The sequence below is a fragment of the Leptinotarsa decemlineata genome, unplaced genomic scaffold, assembly GCF_025532065.1.
Source record: "Leptinotarsa decemlineata unplaced genomic scaffold, Ldec_3_MD MMD2_tig00001064_RagTag_RagTag, whole genome shotgun sequence".
Classification (NCBI taxonomy): Eukaryota; Metazoa; Arthropoda; class Insecta; order Coleoptera; family Chrysomelidae; genus Leptinotarsa; species Leptinotarsa decemlineata.
Window position 1 is genome coordinate 11127106 of NW_027412558.1, and position 23755 is coordinate 11150860.

The following is a 23755-nucleotide window of genomic DNA, read 5'->3' on the forward strand; positions in this document are numbered from 1 at the left end:
TATTGATTGTACGACCATGTGGCAAGAAAGAACTCCTGATGTACTACTCCACGGTAATATAAGAAAACATTGAACAAAACCTTGACATTAGATCGAACTTGGCGTGCTTTTTTGGTCTTGGCTTTCCTGGGATTTTCCATTGGAACGAATGGACTTTGATCTGGATCGCCGTTGACGTCGTTCAGCAATTCCTGAGCAATGCTCATGCAACGGTTTAACAATTTTAGAACGAACTTCATTGCTACACGCTTCATGCCCAAAATTTCCAAAAAAATTGCATGCGATATGCCGACATCGTCAGCAACTTCTCTAGTAGTGATTCGTCGATTCTCCATAACAATTTTCTTCACTTTCTCAACATTTTCATCTGTTGTTGATGTGCTGGGGCGTCTAGAGCGAGCGTCGTCATTCACATATTATCGACTTTCTGTGAAATGCTTGTACCGCTTGTAAACATTTTTCTGGATCAGAGTACAATCGCCTTATGCCACTGTCAACGCAAACAATATTTTCATTCACATTATTATACATTTGTTAGTGAGTTGTTTCCATAAGTTTTGTAATAAGGACGTTGACTTAATAGACATTCTTGAAAACACAACAATTCTCTTTATTTTATAAATATTCAATTTGATGTTATCACTCAAAATTAAATCGTTCTCACACAAACATATTTATTGTCAAAGACTACATTGGATGGTGCAGTTTTTTCGAATTCATCATTTCCCATGAAAACGATTGTAAGAAGTTTTTCCATGATTGAACGTGAATTTATTGAAGAAAATAGTTCAAATTTGTCTTGAATGTTTTTTTTTTTCATGCTGACCAATTTCTACGCCTTAAGCAGTAACTTCTAATCTGCTGCAGTATACACTGGTTTGCCTATTCGTTTCAATTTTAAGAATACCACCTTCAGAATACTACTATTTTATTGGAAATTTAATGGTGTCATGCTCAATTTTTTTGTTGAGGAAGAGAAAGGGAGAAAGAGATTGTTTTGAATAAACATTCAACACTCATATTGTGGAATATTTTCTAATTTTCAGAAAATTTTTCCGAATGCATTTCGATACTTTGAAACCTATAGAATTGAAATGTAAAGACTACACCGGAAAAAGTTGCGCAGAAAAACCGGAAAGAGCATACAACTTGGAAAAACTATACCACCAACAAGCAAAACGGAAATAATAACAAGAACCACAATGTTGTTCTATAAAAACAAAAAGACAGATAATATCTATTTTGATGATTGGCAACAAGAACAAAAAGAAAGAAAAACAAAAATATTCACTTCAAAAACAAAATATTCATAAGCAAAATAAAGAAAGAATTAGAAAGAAATACGACAAAAACAGGTCTGAGTAAAAATTTTGCAATTATATCGCATCAGTTGACGAAAATTGAAGCCTCAATGGCCTTCATGTGAGAAATATACTTGCTAAATACTACTTAATACTGACTAAAATAAAACCAGTACAAAACATCGTTATCCAACACATTTGTTATTTACTTTCTTGATCAGTTGTTATTGTCTGAATGCATCATCATCAAATTTGATGGTTCGTTGAGTTACGATGAACACACTCATATGCATTGCCAACCACATTTACATTTGTAATTCGATGAGTCAAATTTCATTTAGCTTCTGTTATTTTGGAAGCTTGACAATAAAGTTGGATGCGCTTAGGTATTACTCAACTCATCACAAAGTCTAAGTCCTTCACAACATGTTTTTAATTTGAATAACAGTGTTCGAGAAAAGTTTAATACACGAGCTGTGATGTGCCGAGTCACCGTTTTGATGGATCGACCAGTACTCGAATTCTATGTTTGGTATTCGAATATAGACTCGAGTCCGGCTGGACTCGAGTCTAGAAATTCGAGTCCAGAATTCGAGTCTAAATTCTAGGAGGGAAAAATGAAAAGGAGATAACTTCAAACAGCGTGTAGGTTAGGTTAAGCATAATGGCACACCAATAATAAATCAATAATTTTTAATGAAAGATAAGTATAAACATTAAATAAAAACATAGAGCATAGGAGTTCTATGGAGATGAACAAAAAAACATAGAACGTAATCAAATTTACTCACGACTAGACTAGATATTATTATTTATTTATTAGTAATTTGAGACAGCTTTTAGGAATCCTATACATCTAAACACTAGACAGATATAGTAAGCATTAAAATTAAAGCATTTTAATTTCACAAAAGTAGGAACACAAACTCAACAGCTCAGAATATAACATTTGGGAAGATATCCACCTAAGCAACCTAAACCGTACTCACAATACCGTACATAACTAAATGATTATATAAAGAAACAAAATAGAGATGAAAAAATAAAAGTTATTTGAAATAACTGTATAAGTATTTGGTCAACCTTCTTGAAATCCACTCTATTGCGGCGTTGGTTGCATAAAAGACCAGTCTTAGAGAAAACTCGTTCCGAAGGCACCGAAGTGGCTGGAATACATACATACTCCAAAGCTATTTTATAAAGGCCGCTGTTGGTGATTTTGCGAAGTTCCCAAAATTTCAGTAGATTGGCTTTTCTATCCAAATACGGTAGCTCTACGTACTGTTTCACCTTGATAATTGCTGATGTTGTGGGGTTTTCCATGCTTGAAAATTCCAATACCTTTATCTAGATGCTCCCATAAATTCTCGCCAGTCACCTCTGAAGTTATCTGCTGGGAATCTGAAGATAAAGTTATAGGTGTTTCGAGACGTGAAGTAGATGGCAGTAGAGATCTATTTGGCACCTGGAATTGAGCTTGAGGTTCCTGTGTTTCGAACATCATTAACTCGTCAACAACAAATTGTTGAGCCTAGGTTTTCAGTGTCACTATCTTTCAGGTTTGAAGGCTGTGTATTATTGGAAATTCTTCCTGACGTAAAGTTAATGTTTTTCAAGTATATTTATTGAAGATTAAACATAGGGTATTCTTTTGCCTATCATTCAAGAAGTTCAGGAATTTCAAATATACACATATAATGCTAAAGATGTCACAGATGTTATTGACGATAAAACAATACTAAAAAGTGTCCTCCAATACACTTGAGTCATAATGACATTTAATTTCTTCTAATCCTCAGGATATATTCAGAACATCAAGTATATTAGTTTCTTAAGTGTCTCAACGAAATCAAAAAGAAGGTCGCCGGAAATTCATTTCAAATTTATGATTATTAACACTGCCCTGAATATCAATGACAAAAAGAGACAAGCTGTTGTTGAATATAAATTATTGTTTGCCAACGTATTAACAACTGAAACTACTTCCAAGATAAACAGCTAAAAATATTTGTTGTTTCATATTTCAAAATAATTGAGAGGATCACTAATCAGTTTCAAAATAAATATTCCCAATGTTTACATATTTAATACGCACTGAAAATGGCTAACAGTAAGAAATGCCATGAATAAATCAAACTTATTTTTCACAGTAATCTCGCTGATGTGTATACTTCATGTTTGACTTTTGTAGAATATACTTGTTTATTTTCTGTTCAACACTAGATCATTTTATTTATTATGAAACGCCTGTTTCCCAAAAGCTTATTTACAATGGTCGATAAGCATTTACAGTCAGAAATTTAAAATTGAACCGGGAAATGTAGAAAAATATTTGCGTTCGCGTGGGATCCAACTTGTTGAACACGATATGATCGATTCTTCTCTGACTCGGCAAATATTTTTGGTATGAAGGAATATGTAAATAAACGAATTTTCTCGAATAACTGCTACGCAAAAGCACTCATATCTTTTACGCATAGGGGTTGAACCCAAAAGTTTCCAGTGCCATCGAAAGAAGATAGCAAACATTCATCAGGATTTCTCTACCAGTTATATACAAGCAAAACTGATATTTATTTTCTTGTTTGACTTTTCGCTATCCTGACTAGCAACTTTAGGAAATTCTCAAAAATACTTATTTAGGCATATATAACGAAATGAATTTTTACAATTAACAAATTTCTTCTTTACCAATTATATTCATTATTAAATTTAATTTTTTTAATGCGTTTATTACTCCTGATGATAAGAGTAATTTAAAAGGAATCAACATTTGGAATTGGACATTTGACGCTTTTCATTTCCAAGATCTGGAAAGCCTATGGAAGTCTATTGTTGGATACACTTTCCAGTTCCTGGAGTGGAATAATGTGTCGATAAATTTCAAAAAAGTATTCTGTTGCTTCTAAAAGACTCCTTTGAGTCGTTCGTTTGAATATAAATCCCAACTCGTTTATTTGTAAGTCAATGGAAGATCTTTTCATATTGACTATATTCAAATTTATTTCTTCATTTTCCTTCTATTAAAGTTATTTTGTTTATTGTTTTGTGAAAAAAAAAATTTGAATTTTTTTGTATTTCAATGATTCTAACAGTAATGTGTATATACAGTTTTATTTTTATTTTCAATCGCCATGAATAGGAAAAATCTTGAATTCCATAAGTTTGGGCTTCCATTGTCTGATATTAAATGATTTGAAATTCTGAAAGAACTATAAAAGAAGAGTTAGAAATGAATAGCTGAAAATAACAATTATACCTGAAATGAAATAATAGTCAAATAAAATATACGTAAGAATAGAACAATTAAACAAAAAATTAAGTTACTTCACGACGTTTCGATTGTTAGTTTCCATATGTTGCGTATCTCTTCGTTAGCTTGGCTGAATACGTTGGAGGACAACATGTATGCGGTTTCTTTGAATTTCCTCCTAAACCAATGTTCCTCTCTGTGTATGATCTCAGCTTGGTACCACTCTATGTTATGTTGATGGGTCCAAACATGCTCTGATATTCCTGATTTGCTGGTTTCCCCTCGCTTTGTGTGTTTCTTGTGCTTGACAATGTGAACATTCAATGGCCTCTTAGTTTCACCTATATAGGAGTTTCCGCACTCACAAGGTATCCGGTAAATGCAATTCTTGGAATCGCAGTTCGCGTTCGGTGGCCTGGTTTTCGTGAGGCTGCTACGGATAGTGTTTCCGAATCTAAAGCAGGTTCTGATGTTGAACTTGGAACCAGTTTTCCTTATCCTTTCCGATGAAATCCTCCGTCACTGGTTATGACGGCTTCTCTTCCTTGCGAGGCTCCTGCTGTCTTTTAGCCAAAGTCTGTTCTACCATCGCTTTGGAGTAGCCATTCCGTTGAAGATCATTTTTGATAATGTCTAGTTCCTACTCGAAAAAACTTGGCTCTTTATTTCTCCAGTGAATATCATTGAAAACTTTCTGTTAAAAAAACTGTAGACAATACAGACATATTTCTTTCAGGTACTTGCCGAAAGAAAGAGGCTATCTGAAGCAACTACTATACAATATTGATAGAAAGTTATAATTGTGGGGAAAAATTGCCTCTTTCATATTTTTCAGATTGTGAAACGTAAAAATAAGGTGTATAAAAAAACGAATTGAATTTGAGTTTGAATCTAATTGAAACGAATATCATTTTTGGAAAATGATACTGTATATCATGTGTCAGACTATGAAAATTGACGATTCTATAGAATTACTCTAATAGCCGATATGCCATTTTCAACTCATAATAGAATTGACCTAACGTCTTGATTTTTTTTTAATCGAGAGTTTTCTCGAGCGGAACTGATTTTTTTACTCTCATCCGGAAGCCAACAAGTGTCTGCTAGTTGCAGCCAGTTTTCGTCATCTTGAACTTCCACATGAGAGACATGAACTAACAACTGCCGTAAACCACCATTACATTCGTTCAATTGCAGTCTGCGGGCTGAGTTAAATTAATTTGATCACGTCTCCTGCAAATTGACCTCTGTCATTTGCAGTTAATACGAATTTACTTCGGCTCGTTCGAGAGCATGAAATATTACAACGGATCCGCGAAATAAAGAAAAATGTTGGATTCGCTACAGTTGCCAGGAACCTGACTGTGAATTTTCATTTATTTGTCTAGATTGAATTGAACATTAAATGGTATTAAAACACACTGCGTTCCATAATAGCTATTTTTAATATGAGTATTAAAAGTAATGTTTTATTTTGTGAGTGAAAAAGTTCACTCACAAAATAAAACTTACTTTTAGGACAAATATCATACAAAGTTTTTTTACAACTGTTCTGTTTTCTATAAAAACACATTTTGACATCTTTTGTCAGCTAACTATTTTCATGTTATCGCATTTGTTGTGAAGTGGCCGTGTCAGGTGACGCCAAATCACCTGGTTTTAATGTCTTACATAATGAAGAATAATAGTGAGGAATTGTGTGTCCATGACGATTTTGAAGAGGCTGCAAGAATTGTAACAAAAAAAATCTTAGCTGGATGGAACTTGTCAACTTTGTGGAGCAAGTTTTCAATGATAAAGTCGAGTGCGCTCTTTGAAATTGGTGTTGATACAAGCAAATATTTCAAGGTAATAATAGCATTTTTAAAGCGGAAAAATGAAAGTTATAGGCCCAAAAAATCAAAAATATTACATTTCAATAAGTCCAGGGGTTCATAAACGAGGCGCCTGATGAAAAATATTTGATGATAAAGGGTGCTACTATTTTCGGAATTTTTGGAATCTGCCGGTTCCATATATTCCATTTATTTATAGAAGACATTAAATTAATGGATGAATCATCAATTGTTCAAATTCCAAATACAGAAACGAAAATAGGTCGTTCTTTTTGCATTGTTGGAAAAAACATTGAATATTTTAATAAATACGCTGCATTACGCCCTTCTGTTACCAATCATCAACGGTTTTTTCTGAAATACTCAAATTATAAATGCAGTGCCAAGCCAGTTCGTATAAACACGTTTGGGAAAATGCCCTCTACCATTGTAGAGTTTCCGAACTTCTTGGAACCAAAGGAATATATAGGTCACTGTTTTAGAAGGTCTTCTGCTTCTCTGCTAGCAGAATCAGGAGCAAATATAACGGATATTGAGAAGCACGTGGAGGATGGACATTCCTTATACAAAGGCTATTGCTGAAAGATTAATTCCAACAACTAGCTCCAGCTCCAGCGTTATAGCATCTCCGCTTCATTCCAATAATTAAATGTTAATGCCCATGAAATTGTCAACTCAGCTAGTTCAAATGTAATACAAGTCCTTTCAACATCGCAAGGTATAAATATCAGCAGTTGTTCTAATTGTACTTTTCATATTAATGTTTATAAATAAACAGAACTTAATTTAATTGTATCTGTATCTATTTTTCCTAATAAAACTCCCTTGAAAATTGAATAATTATGTTTTGTTTATTGCTATTTGGTCAAAATAAAATTGTATTAAAAATACTTTTAAGAATATTTTTAACAGGCTACTTTGTAAACATCATCTTTTAATACTCTTGACAACCATTAAAAATGTCACTTTCAATGACAGTTGTACAAAAAAAATGTAATTTCATTAGGCAGAATGTGGTGCCCCTCAAGACCTAGTATTGGGACCAATTTTGTTCGATTTATGTTTCAATCATATGCATGTTGCATGTTGGCCGTGTTTGAGATATCTGCTGACTACACTGTCATATTTTATTTCAAAAAGTAAAGGAGTACGAAGTCCGGCTATTAAAAACGAGTCTGCGCGCCAAGAGGGCGACCTAGAGAGGTGAAAAAAACGAGTAGTGCGTTGGGTATCTGGAAATTTTCTCTAATTCACATACCAAAACACATTTTCGTCACTATTATAGTATTTATGCAGTAGCGGTTTGAAATGAACGTGTTTTTTCTCGTGCCGAAAACGATGTGTGACGAAAAACAGGATCAACGTATCAATTTCTCGTTAAACTGAAAAAAAACTCCGACGGGGTGCTATAAATTGTAGCAAGAGGCCTATGGGGACAATTCTCTATCTCGTGCGCGTGTTTTTGAGTGGTGTAAGCGCTTCAATGAGGCCCGAGAGAGCAAAGATGTCCAAATCAAAATTCAAGACAATGTTGATTGTTTTTTTCGATATTAACGGTATTGTGATGACTGAATGGGTTCCAGAGGGTCAGACTGTCAACCAAGCTTACTATTTGTAGTTTTGGCAACAAAGCGAGAACAAGTTCATAAGAAACGGCCCAAGTTGTGGAAGAACAACTCGTGGATTTTCACCAGGATAACGCACCTGCCCATAGCGCACCTGACCGATAAACGCACTCAGTGCTCGAACACGCGCCGTTCTCGCCAGATTTGGCACTGTGCGATTATTTTTGTTTCCGAAGATAAAATCTGTTTGAAAGGAACCCGATTTGAGTCGATGGAAGCGGTAAAGCAAAAAACGGCAGAAACCCTAAAGGTCCTCACCAAAGACGACTTTCAGTACTGCTTCGATCAATAGAAAAAACGTATGGAAAGGTTTGTGGCGAGGTGAGGGGAGTATATTGAAGGGGAGCATTCGAATGTAGAATAATTTTTATGATAAAATCCTTTTTCGTAACGTCTCGTTATTTAAGAGCCGGACCTCGTAGTTCGCAAAGTATTGACAATCAATTCAGAGAAAACAAATTTTTTCAACTGTAGTCGTTTCTATTCGCGTTGGAAAAATAATATCGAAATACATGGTGGAAAAGTAATAGAAATGATAGACTTTCACAGACATCCGGAGGAATGTCAAAATCTTGAGAGGTTTTCTGACGTGGAAATTTATGTGAGATGTATTCTCCAATAGTTGACATCACTGCTCCAGGTTCTGTCAGTCCTTCTTAATATTTCATTTCTGGTTGTGTTAGATATAGTGTTCTTATAATGCTTGTTGTCAAATGTGTTTTAGTTTTGCTGTTTTGAGAAGATATTCATTAGAGAATCAACAGATTGTTGAGTTCACAAATACTGAATGGTGCCGTATTGTAAAAGTACCACCATGTCAGTATCACCAAGTCAAACTTCTTGAAATTGAATAAAATAACGAGAATGAGAAATATTTTGGAATAGTTTTTAAGGTATTACTCTGATTTGCAATATCCTTCAGAAATGAATCTTATTTTAAATATTCCTGTTATAAGTCATAGAAAAAGTATAGTATTCTACTCAGGAAAACTTTTCATTACCCGCACGAATGATTTATGGAAAACTCAATTTTCACGTGTAATGGTTACATTTCCATCTGGTAGAATAATTTACTATTTTTTGCATCTGCGAACTGTTTATTATTGATCTTCCATTTCGTACCTCATATCGACTGATTCCGCTTTAAACCTAACTGGCTGAACGGATGAAAAAGCGAACATGGAATTTCAATCACGTCCCTTTCTAACATTGTTAGTAAATAAACCTGGCCGCCGGCAGCACCAATCGAAATAACGAAATACCCCTCGAGGTTGACGTCACGGGAATAGCTGCAGCATCTCTATGTAACGATCCGATGCTCCGTAGTCGGTGTTGTCGGACTGCATCGAAAAATATCTCTATCAAAATTTTGCTCCTGGAAATATAAGTTTTTAAAGAATTATTTATTTTGAAAAAAGGAAACAGTACTATGTTTCACTGAGTTACAGAATTCACAATAAAGTAAAGTAACAAACTTGTAACTTGAATGAAATTCTAATGTAACTAACTCATTTCGCCACGCAGGACTATATTTGTAGTAAAATAGGTGATAACATAGTTTGAAAATCAACAAAGAAAATAAAGAGTGTTTGTGTCGTCGTTTTAAGAACTGCGTATCGTCGGATGCCGATTCAGCAAGTCAGCATTGACATTAATACATGTCACCTTGGGTATGAATAGAGAAGGCCAATAAACATTTTACAATAAACGGTGTAGAATGTTCTACAATAACATTATGTATCTTGGAGTCTATATAAATTTCATTGAATATAAACTGTAAAGATAAATCCAAAACAAGCACTGTTCTCAAGCACCAGAACTCTTAACACTCTTATCGACGTACGTTCCACCAAACAAGTTGGCCTCTACTTCACCTCCTGAAGGCACCAACTTGGTTGGTGAAACGCACGTAGAGAAGGGTGTTGCAGTTCTGGAGTTTGGGAACAGTGGTTGTTTTGGATCTATTGTACGCCACAGGTTACACTTGTACCTTTCATAGGTGAACACAATCGCAAATATTTTTGTTTCGATATAGTCTTTCAAAATATATCTCATTTATGGATCTGAATCCGCAGGACATATTACAGAGTTCAGAATCTATTTTTTTTTTCTGATGTGCCCTAGCTGTAACGTGGCAATATTAAATCATCTGCAGTACGCTAGACACTTTTGGTATGTTCTGATTTTCTATTACATTTCAGTATACGAGTACACCAAATGATAGATTCCTCATTGCTTTTTTACAATAGTTGGTTGTGGTCTCTGTATCTAACCCAAGCTAATATGTCCATTGCGCGTTATTGTAACGTAAATATTGTCATTAAATCGATAGAAATATCCCATACCATAGCTGGGGAGAGTCTAAAATAAATATTTTGCAAAATGATCGAATTGAGGCGGTGTCTGAGTTGTCTAAGTAGAAATAAAACACTGGACAGCTTCTTGCTTAGTAGAACAGGAGAATTGAGACAATCGTCTGAAACAACCTCAAGTTATTCACAGTGATTACTACTATGATCTGAATATCACTGCAAACTAGGAGATTTTGTGACTTCCCTTCTTTTAGCTGGAGGTGGAAATTCATCTTCGTGTCAAGCAGGTTGGAGCCCAGCTCCCTTACCCTTAGGACTGATGCTCGTTAGAAGGACGATTGGGTCAAGACTGATTATTTGGTGGCGGTATGAAAGTCCTCAGACATCGTTACCGCCCTTCACGGTGAACCCCTACTTGGCTGGGGTGTTTAGATGAAGATATTGTTCATCTTCTAACGGAGGACATGAGGGCCTCATTCGACAGAGTATCTGGGCCTTCTATATCGGGAGGGGTCGTCTACAGTATAATCCATAGCTTCCCTGACTAACGGATTTTCATGGTTTTAGACACAATCAAGGTTTTGCCGATTCCTCGACTGAATGGACTTAGCTGGAGGTTCAGAGAACCAAACTTCAGTTACACTCAAAGTTTCAGTAATATCATTATTGCTGTTAGAACTGATGAACGAAGTATTACCCGCAAACAAAACTTCGCATTTCATCATCATTTGAAACATAGGTCATCAATGTAGATAATGAATAACAATGGTCCTAGAACAGAACCCTGTGGTACCCAAAGCTCTATGGTTGTCAGATCTAATTCAATACTGTTGTTCAGATAGACAAACTCTTGTCTACTTTCTAGGTACGACTCAAAAGATTTTGATGGTATGCCTGTAATGCCATAAGAAAGTTTTTCCAACAAATATTCTTAAGAAACACAGCCAAATGCTTTGGAGAGGTCACATAGTCAGTAATGAGATGATCAAGTGTCTCCAAATCCTCGACTACGATTTCCCAGATCTCTCTTGAAAAAATAACAATAATTGATATATAATTTTTGTTCAAATTAGTCAATCAAAGCAGGGCAGAATCGAAAAATTATGAAATTTGTATCATGACATTATTCCTTATTCAATCAAGTAGTTTCAATACGAGGTAACAATTCGAGTACTTCGACCTTTACCTCAGCGCCTTTGATAATGTATACCGCAGTAGTGAACGAAACGTCAGACCACGGCCAATAAACCCAGAAAATAGCTTTGACACAGTTATGCCCGACGGTGAAAGTTTACACTCGTTGAAAAAAGTTAATATGTTGAATTAAAATTCTCACCTAAAGACCAAAAATTTTCGTTAAATTTTAGACTAGATTCGCACTAATAATAGGACAGTGATTGTTTATATAACTGCTTTTCATCTAGATTTTTTTTATTAATAGGGAAGGTTTTTTTGCTTACCGAAAAATTATAATGAATATAAAATATTCAACTCCCTTTTGACTTTCAATTATTTGAAAAAGAATTTAGATATCATCGAGGTGAACTTGTTCATCTACATGAAGTTCCCCATTAAATATTTCTCTATTTTAAGTGAATATAAGCCAGAAAGGTCACAAAAGCTTTGATTGCTCTATAGCCAGAAAGGTCACAAAAGCTTTGATTGCTCTACGAAAAAATGACTTCCATCCAATGATTGAAATACTTTCAGTGTTCATGACTTTTAATATATATATATATATATATATATATATATATATATATATATATATATATATATATATATATATATATATATATTCGTGCTACATACGTTGGCCAGTAGGTATATAACTTTAAAAATAATTAAATAACCTTTTCTTGTAAGTTTAAATGAAAATTTATTTCAACAATCATATATTTCCAATTCTAAATCAAGCATGAAAGGCTATGAATTGTTTTACTTTTCTTCACATTGGTTGCAGACCAATTATTAGACCAGAATTAGTTTCTTTACTTTTGAGACATTTCTCAACTGAGATTATTCATTCATCACAAAGGCAAATGTGGTACAATTTTTAATAAATTTTTGTTATATATCCACCAAATGAACCTTCGAAAACCTCAAAAAAGTTTTAAATGCAAGATCCTCCGAAGTACTACTAAAGCGTATAAGTGATCCCCGAACTGTTCATTAGATCAGGGTCAAAAATACTCTTCACTCCTTGTGTTTCATTGCTAAAGTTTGCCAACCAAATTCTGATGAACTGTGATGATACGAAGTAATAAATGAATTGATTATCCCGTCACACCCATACCTTTTCTTATGTATCAATAAATCCCTGCACACTAGGCAACGTTGCACTTCTGTCACTCCCGCGCGAATTTTGGGGCGTCGCGATGCCTTCCAGTTGAATCGGGCCGGGCGTCCCGACCTGTTGGTCGTCCTGAAGGACTGTTTTGGCTACAAAGAGTGTTGTAAATATTGAACAAAAAAAATATCAAATCGGAATACATATCGCGTTATATCATATCAAAAAACGTTATATCGAATATATCTCGAAAATAAATTGAATCGGAGTGATGTTTTTTCGAAACGCGTTATTCCAGTATGAGTAAAAGGGTGAGAAATGGTGACCTTGAAAATCGAAGATTAGTTTACGTAATCTGATTGGGGTAGATTTGATTAGACAGATTGAAAATCGCAATTCAGTAGGTTATGTCGAAGTGTATACCCTTCAGGTTTACAAATATTCATCAATAATATTATTTTAGTTAGTAGTAGGGGGTTAGTTTTGAAAATGGGATGAAAACTGTGTCCATTGTTATATTGATGGTACATTTTCAGGGTGGGGCAGTGTTATTGACCTTGAGTTCAATACATGGAACTTTGTTGTTTCTCAATATGGCTACTTGGTTTTTTCTTTGTACAAGGGGGTTGACTATTCCTTGGATTTTTTCAGGTGCAATATAGCAGTGTTCTTTCTTAAAACTGAATCCTTTATTATCTTTTCGTCACAAACCTTTCTCTGTACTGAATTTATATAAGTTCAATATTGTTTGATAATCAAATGAGTCTCATTAGCATTTCCCATAATACTAAACATACACATTGATTAAAGTATTCAGCGGTGATTGTATAAATTAATCAAGTCATTAATAACATTAATAATAATGATTTGTAACTACGATAGAGATACTCAATCAAACATGTTATTTGTGGTTGTGGTGATTTAGAGCACTTTCTGTTATCTCTCTGTTGTGCGATGAATCTCACTGTTGAGTGATTGATGAAGTAGAATTCTGGTTATCCGGGCTGGGTAGCTGTGGCCGAATAGAGAAATTATCTTCGGAGTTGAGTCCAATAGAGAGCTTAACTCCGAAGTTGAGCTCTCTATTGGACTAAATTGGATTGGATCTACTGTATCACGGCTACTCAGCTAGGATAACCAAAGTTTGAATCTCACTTGCGGTCGTGGAAGTCTAAAACTATAATTGATCAAACTGAAAGGGGTATATTTTTAGGAGAGATCAGTTTTCGGGTTAGAAATATTTTAGCTTTTTACTTCTCCAAGCTCTATAATTGATTTCTTTCTTTTTTTTTGGAAGATTCCCAGATTGAGTATTACTGGGATTTGATCCCAACACCAAACCGTTATTTTTAACACCTGGACACGTGTTTCAATCACCAAATGATCATTTTCAAGAGGAAGATTAAACTAAATCTACATATCCTTATTTAAACCATTGATACCTCTGCTAGGTACTTGCGTCTTAATTGTCTTAAAATTAAATTCACAATGTTGCCCTATCCATTAGTCAGGTAAATCTGATAACTGAAAATAATATTTCAACAAACTATATAGTAAACTATTAGGTATTGGTCCACCATCGTTATTCATAATGTTATTATGTTTACTTATTTCTACACTCTGATAGGCATCTAGATGCCTGTTGTTGTTAACTTGTCTAACTAATCTTAATAAACTAAAGTGTATAGAATGGTTTTGTTGTAAAATATGATGGGCGCCTGCTGATTTTTCTGGTCTTCCATATTTTAGTTGTGCTGAGTGTTTCTTATATCTTATTTTAATAGATCTTTTAATCTGTCCAAAATGCTTTGCATCGCAGTCCTTATACCTTCATACCTAATTCCTTGAAAATCTTTCCAAAGTTCTTCGTGAATTGATGGTATGGAACTGAGATATATTTATTTTGGTTTTCTCGTTTCCAAAAGTCGTCATTTCGTTCATTCTTGACCTAAACTTTTTCTTCGTTATAATATCATCTACAATACCCCTCGAGAAACCGTTACAAACAGGAATATACATGTAAGTGCTTATTTCCTTCCTAAATACATCGTATTCTAGCTTTTCACATCAACTCATCATTATCAAAACGTCAAGAAATGGAATTTGTCATATGGTAAAAATAAGGACAACATTGTATATACATTTAGTTTAATCTTCCTCTTGAAGATGATCACTTGGTGATCAAAACACGTGTTGAGGTGTTAAAATAATGGTTTGGTGTTGGGAAAAAACTCCAGTAATATTCATTACTACATCAAAGGTTCTAAACTGTGAATCACAAGTATATAATTGAGTACTTACAGCTATTTTCATTTTGCGAATGTAAAAAATGATAAAAATGTTTTTCCAGTATCGCAATATGGTAATAATACAATGACATACATTCTGGTAGATTTTGTCATCGTATCTGAATTTTGCATTTTGAATCGTTTGTTCCATGGTTATACTGCTTTCTACAATAGGGGGGCCGTGAATTTTTCACTTTGCTGGAATGTCTAAATATTGGAGTGGTTTTGGCTAGTACTTCTGTAGTCATCAGGAGTTCAAACTCCTCTCTACTTGATCTGCGATGATGAGAGCAAGAAAAGGGTTTTTAAAATATCTGCCTGAAAGATCGATGAACATCGTTCTGAGACCGAGAAATTCTTCATAGTTTTCACAGGTGCCAGACAAATATAAGTTTGCTGTTACCTTGTCTTGGCAGTACTTATTGTCTCGGCCAATATTTAGTATAAACAAATTTACTGGATCTACTAATTACTTACTCTTAGGCAAATGCAAGCCAATAAACCTGATATAGTTTTTGTCGACCATCAAACTAAGATGGTGTTCAACGTAAAATTTTGAGACGAAAACCCCCCGAGAAGAAAATAAGTAATAAAAAATCCAAATTTAGATTTCGAAGTTCACAGTCTCTACCTAAAGCACTTTATTCAAATGGTTGGGCGGATGGAAGTCTTTGGCGAATGATGCTTTAAAACCTTAAAATTATATCAGCTTCTCCTAAAGTTGCAAAAATACCAATCCAATAATAATTTTCTGTGCGATATGGGAAATGGTCATTATAAAGATAAAGGACGTACCAGCAAATATTTCGCAGAGAAATACAATAAATCCCATTTGAATAAAACAGCATGATAAGATTGTGTACGTGATACCAAAATAATTCAAAATATGAAGATGCATATAATTGATAAAGGAAAATGTATATCTATTGTTTTTTTTTAATTGATATCTACTTCCAATCAAATTTGAGAATATGATAAACAAGAAAAATTCACTGAAAACTTTTCCAATATATCTGCTTCTGAATTGGAATTAAATTTCGGATATTCCGAAAGGATAAAGTATTTTCCTCATTATTTCTCGTTTGTTTATGTATTCAATGTGAATTAATTATTCTATTTTTGCGTAGGCAGAAAATGATCTTTTTTAAACCTGAAACATCGTAGCTGTTTTGATTTCCCTCATTCGCTTCGTAACGAACTGGGAGTTTTCCGGTATCCAAATAATTTTCCTATTGGTCTATATTTAACTATCATAAACAACTCGAATCTCTTTTTAGAAAATTCAGTGTAGGTTCATCAGTGTCTTAGTTTTTCATGTCCAATCAATTTATTATGTGAGCTAATGAAAGAGTGGTGAAACGGATCACTTTTTTTGTGTTAATAAATATCTATATAATCGGATAAGCAAAGCAGATGAATTTCGATCAAGAGATTACAAATGAGACATGAGATATTCCTAATTCATTAAATTAATTGAAAATCATCTTGCCACGCAACATGGACAAAAGTGGTAAACTAGATGAAATAAAAGCCCAAAAGGCTGTTAGTAACCATGTGGCATCTCTGAAATTTTTCAAGCCTAACATAATTGAAGATCATTAAAGATTTTCAGTGTAAACATAATTTCTACATTTTTTGTTGTTATATCAGTAACTGATTCACTTCAAATCAGTTATTTTAACATTAAAAAACAGTAGTTTAGGTTGGATTGAATTTAATAATAATTCGGCAGTGATACCAACTCAAGGTCACCATACTTCAACCCTTTACGTCTATCGAATTCTCTCTAGCTCTATTAAAAGATAAACCCCCCGATTTCTATGGAATCAAAGAATCGGATCTCTTCCAAACTTCCGCCTAAATGAGCGGCGTCGGTTTTCTCGTTAAGACGTTCACGCCGAGCGGGCGAAGACGCCGACGCCGGTGCGAGAAGCAGCAGCACAAGCTCGAACTGCCCGGCCACGGAGATCGGCGTCATCAGCTGCAGCAGCCCGACGTAGTACCCGTGTGGGACACCGCCGTTCCTATCACTCCTCCGGCCGCCTTCCTGCCGCCGGGTTACAAGAGGTCGTCGTCTTTCAAGGGTATGGATGGAACACAAACACTTCACTTTACGTCACACAAGCGTCTTAACTACAACACTGGTATTGGTAACTACATACGTTTCATAAAAACTTTTTAAGAGTTCTGAGGAAAATATTGACACCAAATAGTATTAGGGAAAAATGAAGGGACACTGTGTGTAATTCGCGAAGCCTCATATGAAATCAAGTTGCCAACGTAATGTCATATGATGCGCGAGAACAGAAGCTGCCAATTTTGCAGACCACTGCTTAGATACTCAAAACAAACTCAAACATATCCATCTCATCCGAAAATATAATATTCCTACATTAACTTTTTAATAAATCATGTCATATGTTTGAAAAAATATTATTGCGTCTGTATGGGTTCTTTTCAGTAATAAATGGTATGCTTTACTCACCACTAACAACTTCACACCACTTACTTCAGCTCCACTTTGGAATTATTTCACTTACTTTGCTCAAGTATAGCCTTTCCGCTAGTCTAGAAGACGAAACTAGTCTTCGAACTGATCTCATATCCACTGTAACATGATTCCATACCATACCCCAATTCATTGAACCCTTCTTATTCATTGGAGAAGCTTAAAACATGTCCCATTTTCTTGTAAGTTCCTCTCTTGCGGTTATTAATATCTCCTAACTTGGTTTTGATGTATTCACTTCCAGTATTGCTGCCCGTATCACAATCTTTTGATAATGATGTTGTTTACTCTCCGGAATGTGCCTGGCCTTGCATTGCTGCACTAATGTGGTAACTCTTTCTTTTTTCTACCAGCTGTTGAATTGACTGCTGTTTCACAAGGTACATACGGCCCATTATGATTTTCCACCGGAAGTGGAAGGCTTCAGGGTTTTACTTTATGCTGTTGTTGGTATAGGTATTGTGAACTGTTTAAAATCTGTTTTCCGTTAACCAGCTATCGCACCCCTACGAACGACAACCCTCTGAAGTCGAAACTTGTGCGTGCTAAGGACTAACGAGGTCTTACCTTTTTAACGTGTTATTCCTAACACGGGTTGGATATAATACAACGCCCTTCGTGGTATTAGCCAGGGGAGTAGTAACCTACTATGTAGGTATATCCGAGACTGGCTTGAACATTTAAAGTTCATTTATTTAGATTTGTTTACTGCCAGTCTTCAAGAATAGCCCACTGACTAATAAGAAAAGTTTTCTTCCTTATTCAGAGGAATCGGGGAAATTTCGGATATGCAGTTGTTAGTACCTCGTCTACTAGATGGAGTGACATTTTGTTGTTCGCTCCAACTTAGGAAGAGGAATGAAATACTCTGAAAGAATTCCAATTTTCAATTATGGAATATCATTGACTTTAGGTTGATGATGGCGACTATCTTGCACTGATGAGTGGCTAATGAAGGTAGACTCTTTCAATTGTATTGCCAATTGCATATGCAGGAAATTTTCTGTGAAGATTCCTGCAGTGATGCCTGTTGGATATAATCCAACGCCCTTCGTGGTATTAGCCAGGGGAGTAGTTGTTTTCTGATAGCCGTCAGTCCATTCAACCTACTGTGTAGGAATATCCGAGACTGGCTTGAATGTTGAAAGTTCATTTCTTTAGATTTGGCTGCTTGTATTGCCGTTTCTCTTACTCCTCTCGATAATACCTTCTAATGTTATCTAAGATGATTTAAGAAACTCCCTTTTGTATTCTTTCACTTCTTTTTTTTCATTTCTTGTTTTAGACTATGTTAGTAATAACTACCTTTTTTTTCTCTCTCCCTTTTCCTTTTTTTTTGGTTTCAGGTTCTTGGCTAAATGATTTCAATAACCTCATTATATTTTCGTTCTCCGCCATGTCATCGTTAATTACTTGCTCCCTTTTATTTATACCACTATTCATTCCTCTTATGCTATGAACAAATAGGTTAATACCAATATTATTGATAAAATTTAACTATTCCATTCGATAGCACAAAGTACACTATAACACTTCTTTAAAATCACTTCAAATAATGTATTTTTTTTCTTTGTTAGCGGAAATCAATACACGTACAAATACAGTTCGTTCAACGAAATTATTGGGTGCACACTTCTATTATTTCACACAAAATAACACATAAATAATCACATGATTCATGTACATTGATTGTCAAGTTTACATATTTTTCAATTTTGTTTTGCTAATAATCGATTTCTTCTCTATTCTCTCTGTGCTCAAGCAATCTCCTGTATCTTTTATGATTAATAGTAAAAAATTTACTTTTTCTATCACTTTCCGAAAATATCTCCCAATGTGCTGGGGTTTTTTTCAAGGGCAAAACAGAAGCACTACATAAAAATCCTCAAGGTGCTCTTAGAGCGTTAAAAGGTGAGGTCACATTAATCCCTAACACGCAAAACTTTTGACTTCTTAGGGTTTACGTTCCAGAAAGGTCAACCGATTAAGTTCCAACTGATTAAGTTGTAAACTCGTTTTCTCAAAAAAAATACGCTATAACTCATATCATTCAATTTCCTCTATGTTCATTATTCTCACGCATAACCACACCTACAAAACTCCAATGCAATTCAGCACCCATTTATTTAATTGTCAACAATTACCGTGCCAACCGAGAAATCGAGAACATTCTATTTCAAATCGCGTCGGTGGACGTCGGTGGAACTTTATTGTTATTTGTCCCGGCTTTCCTCACAATTAACAATGATGAGTCACGCTTATTTAACATCGAAGGTTTGGAATTGTTCCAGAAGCTAGTCGACACTTTCGATTATAATTTTTCCACAAATATATGAAGGCGTCGATATCATGCAATTTTATACCGGATATGTTTTAAAGATGTCTACGAGCAATTCAAGAATATTAGGGATTATATATAGGAGATCTATTAGTAGATAGTATTCAGTCTCCGACTTGATATTAGTCAGTGACTTATTGTTTTTTTATACAAAAATAGATAAAGAAACAAGCTTCTGTTGACGTATGTTTTTGGGCGATGTTGGGAACAATATAGGAATCAACACTAAAACCTAATCTTAATGAATGTATCATATGCATTGTAGTAAAACAAACATGTAATATCACGTCACGTTATGAAGGTATACAAATAACTCCTACAATTCATAAAGGGAGTTTTCTTTGCAAAATTCGTTGTAAATCATAATGGGCTTTGTCAGTCAGAATATGACTAAAGTTCTTCCTGAAATTGAGTTAGTTTGTAAAACACTTGTCGGGAAGAGTGTGACAGTTCTGATGTATGTGAAAAGTATGACTGTTTGATTAATTTCTATGCATATTATATTTAGAATATGCATAGAAATACATAGAAATTAACCCAACAAAAATACTATTCGCATACATACACTAAAACCGTCACAATATTCTTGCCGCTTGTTTTCCCAACTAACTTGATGTCATCAAGAGATGGAAATCTGAGCTGTAGTGGTCTGTGTTGAATGTGCAATTTAGTACTTACCTGAGACATCGAAAAAGCACTGGCCAAACAAATTACTACCTGGGCTGAAAATGAACAGATTAGCAAACGTTTGCGCTCAAATGATGATTCACCAAAACCAGAGGCGAGAAAGTCCTGCACGGTTGAATCTAAGGCATCGTCGGGTGTAGCGCAACTTTAAGGTCTTAAATGGGATTTCTCTTTCTATATTTACTAATTGAACTAGATTAAGGTGAGAAAAAAATTAATGTGAATAAACGTTATTATTATTATTAAAAAAAAGCTGACGTGCAAAAACCTTCATATGGGAAAGTTGTCGCGGGTATCTTGCACCTTGACTATCCGACTACCTCATTAACGATGAAACAGCAGAGCATATACTTTGCCTGCCGTACTCTTACCATCTGACCTGAAAGACCAGTCACCATGCAAGCTGGATTTATTTGATCGAGTGTGAATAGGTGTGAGCCACAATAAACCCTTGCAGGTTGCGGTGGAGGGTCGAACACATAGATGGCGTTACTCTTATTGCATTCACCACCATTGAAGGTTAGTTAGTACTAACCTTCAAAAGAAAGCTCATGTTTCATGTTATTTTACTCTTAAGTTTGTTAGCAGAATTTGTGTAGCGAACGTCCAAATGAGGCAGTAACACCAGCAAACATAAAAAAATCTACAAAATCGTTTTGAATTTTTGAAAAGGGAAGTAAGAAGAGTTAGCTGACATTTTGATGGTATCAAAAGAACGTGTTGGCTTTATATTGCATGAGCATTTGACTATGAGAAAGCTCTGTTCAAAGTGGATAACGCGCGAGCTCACTGTTGAACAAAAACAAGAATGTCTTGATGATTCTGAGCAGTGTTTGGCCGTGTTAAAACATAATAAACCTGAATTTTTGCGTTGGTATGTGACAATGGATGAAACATGGATTCGTCACATTACTTCGGAATCAAAACGATCGTCATTTGAGTAGAGAGCAACTGGTGAACCTCGTCCAAAGCGCCCAAAAGCAAAACAATCGGCTGAAAAGATTACGGCCTCGGTATTTTGGAATGTGCATGGTGTAATGTCGACTATCTTGAGAAGGAAAATACCATCAACAGTAAATATTATATAGCGTTACTAGAGCGTTTGAAGGTCGAAATTACAAAAAAAAAACTACCGCGTATGGCAAAGGAAAAAAAATTTTTTCATCAAGACAACGCATCATGCCACAAGTCAATCAAAACAATAGCAAAACTGCATGAATTGAACTTCGAATTGCTTCCACATCCACCGTATTCGCCAGATTTGGCTCCCAGCGACTACTAGCTGTTTACAGACCTCAAAAAATGCTCACCGGTAAGAAATTTCGCACGAATGAAGAGGTTATTGCTAAAACTGGGACCTATTTTGAGACAAAAGATAAATGTTGAAGCGATGCCGGACTAAATCCAGTTTTGAACAAAAAAACGCGTTTTCTTTCTTAGGCCCGGGACTTTTCAGTCCATGTGTTTGATAACAATCCCAAGGAACATTATCAAAAGAAGTGTGTTTTCTCTCTGAAAGCAGAGAAGAGCAGTAAACAAATACAATTCAAATTACTACGAGTACCAGAGAGAAAGATAATTCAACTGAGAAAGTTGCTAAGAAACTCATTGCCTAATATTGTTTCGAAAGTGAAAACCACGCTCAAGAAATGTCAAAACTTGATCTCATCGTTCATTACGTTCACGTGTGAATTTGAAAAGGATCAGATCTACCATCGCTAGAGATAAATGCGTTTGATGTAGGTACATAGGCGAACTACTTTCAGGTGAATACTTTCCTGAAAACTTTCATCATTGTCCGTTACAAAAAATTACTTTCTATTCTCTCCACATTTCTTTCTCACATTGCCCTTAAGTGAATACATATATGATATTGAGACGAATCTTATCGGGGTCATAGCAATGATTATTTTCCAGACATAGTGATAAGTTGATCAGGATATTCATAACACATTGAATTTTCATTTGTGAGCCAAGATAGACTGAAATAACTAATCAAGTTTTCAAAATACTGGAGATGAACGTTTTTTTACTACAGCAAAAATGATATTAGTCAGTCAGAACGAGTTATTAAAACTTGTTTCAAAGAGCACGCGGCGCATTCTCGATTTTGTAGACTAGAAATGTTTCGTGTCTCATATCACGTGAGACCAATAGCTAACACATGACTTCTGGATAATCCTAAAAGTCCTAAATTGTAAAGAAACAAAAAGTGTGGTATAAGAATTATGCCAGAGACAGAGGCCTCATTCCAAACACATCATTGTCCACTCTTCTATAAACTGATCCCTTCAGAATAAGCAGAAATTAGGTAACTGAGAAATCGTCGATGTTAGGTTAGTATCTATTTAGTGTTACAATTATAGTAATCATTGTTTCACATGCACCGTTTTGTTATATTTTCATCCATTGATTGCAGAATCGCTGGTGTTTGAATTGGTGGCCAGTTTACTACTTGATAAACGAAAATAAAAGGCTCGTAAAATTGTTCACGTTAATAGATACTTGTTACTCGAAACGTTTATCAATTTTGGAGATCTACCAAGGAATTTTCAAACGGATTTTCATTCATAAATTTGTTTGCGGTATTAGTGGAAACTTATTTTCAGATGATTATTTCAGTGTTTCAAGAATCGCGTTGCAATAATCGTTACAATGGTTATTTTTAGTTTTATTGAGTGTGGTTGGTCAACAAGCCGGGGCTTAGTTTAATTTATTTTTTTATAACGTTTATGTTTCGTTGAACAATTTTCATCTTTTTTCGATAAGTATGCGGTAAAACAATGTTTCATAACATAGATGTCTAACAGAAAAATTGGAACTACAATTTGTTATTTATTTCAGCCACAGGAAAAAGAGTCTCTAAAACACTTGGCGTTTTAAATTGAACATAATATACAGCCTTTTGTGACATATTTACTTTCTCCAGACTGAAAAAAAATTAAATTGATACTTTATAGAGATATTGAAAGGATCATAAAATCTGTAATTGAAAAATAACGAAAATTCAAGATTTATTTATTTGAGACCACATATATCGTAACCAGTAGACTTGACTGTCAGATATGTTGAATTTAATACGAATTTAATACGATTTCTTAATAAGATTCTGATCATCATCGTACTGAAAGTCTTCTGACGCATTTTCTCAGTAATAGATGGATTAATGCATGTTACATATTTATTCGTTGAAAAAACTGATATTCAGCCGTATTGTTACGTTTTTTCCTGTAGGTTTACCAATAATTGACTAAACTGAACAATAATACAGCTTGACTTTATTTTACTTTAAATACAAAACACTACAACTGAAACTT

General features: G+C 34.7%; 1 protein-coding gene across 8 annotated transcripts in view; it reads left to right on the forward strand.

Moving 5' to 3' along the window:
• Positions 1 to 23755, forward strand: part of LOC111503509 (uncharacterized) — a 324843-nt gene that overhangs the window by 286319 nt on the left and 14769 nt on the right. The window contains exons 1-2 of one of the 8 annotated variants that reach the window (XM_074175668.1): positions 12730 to 12927; positions 16695 to 16988. The exons of the other annotated variants lie outside the window; for them this stretch is intronic. Coding sequence (XP_074031769.1) covers positions 16766 to 16988 — 223 coding nt within the window. The 5' untranslated portion in view covers positions 12730 to 12927; positions 16695 to 16765. Of the gene's footprint in view, positions 1 to 12729; positions 12928 to 16694; positions 16989 to 23755 lie in introns of those variants that run through there. 8 annotated transcript variants of the gene reach the window in all.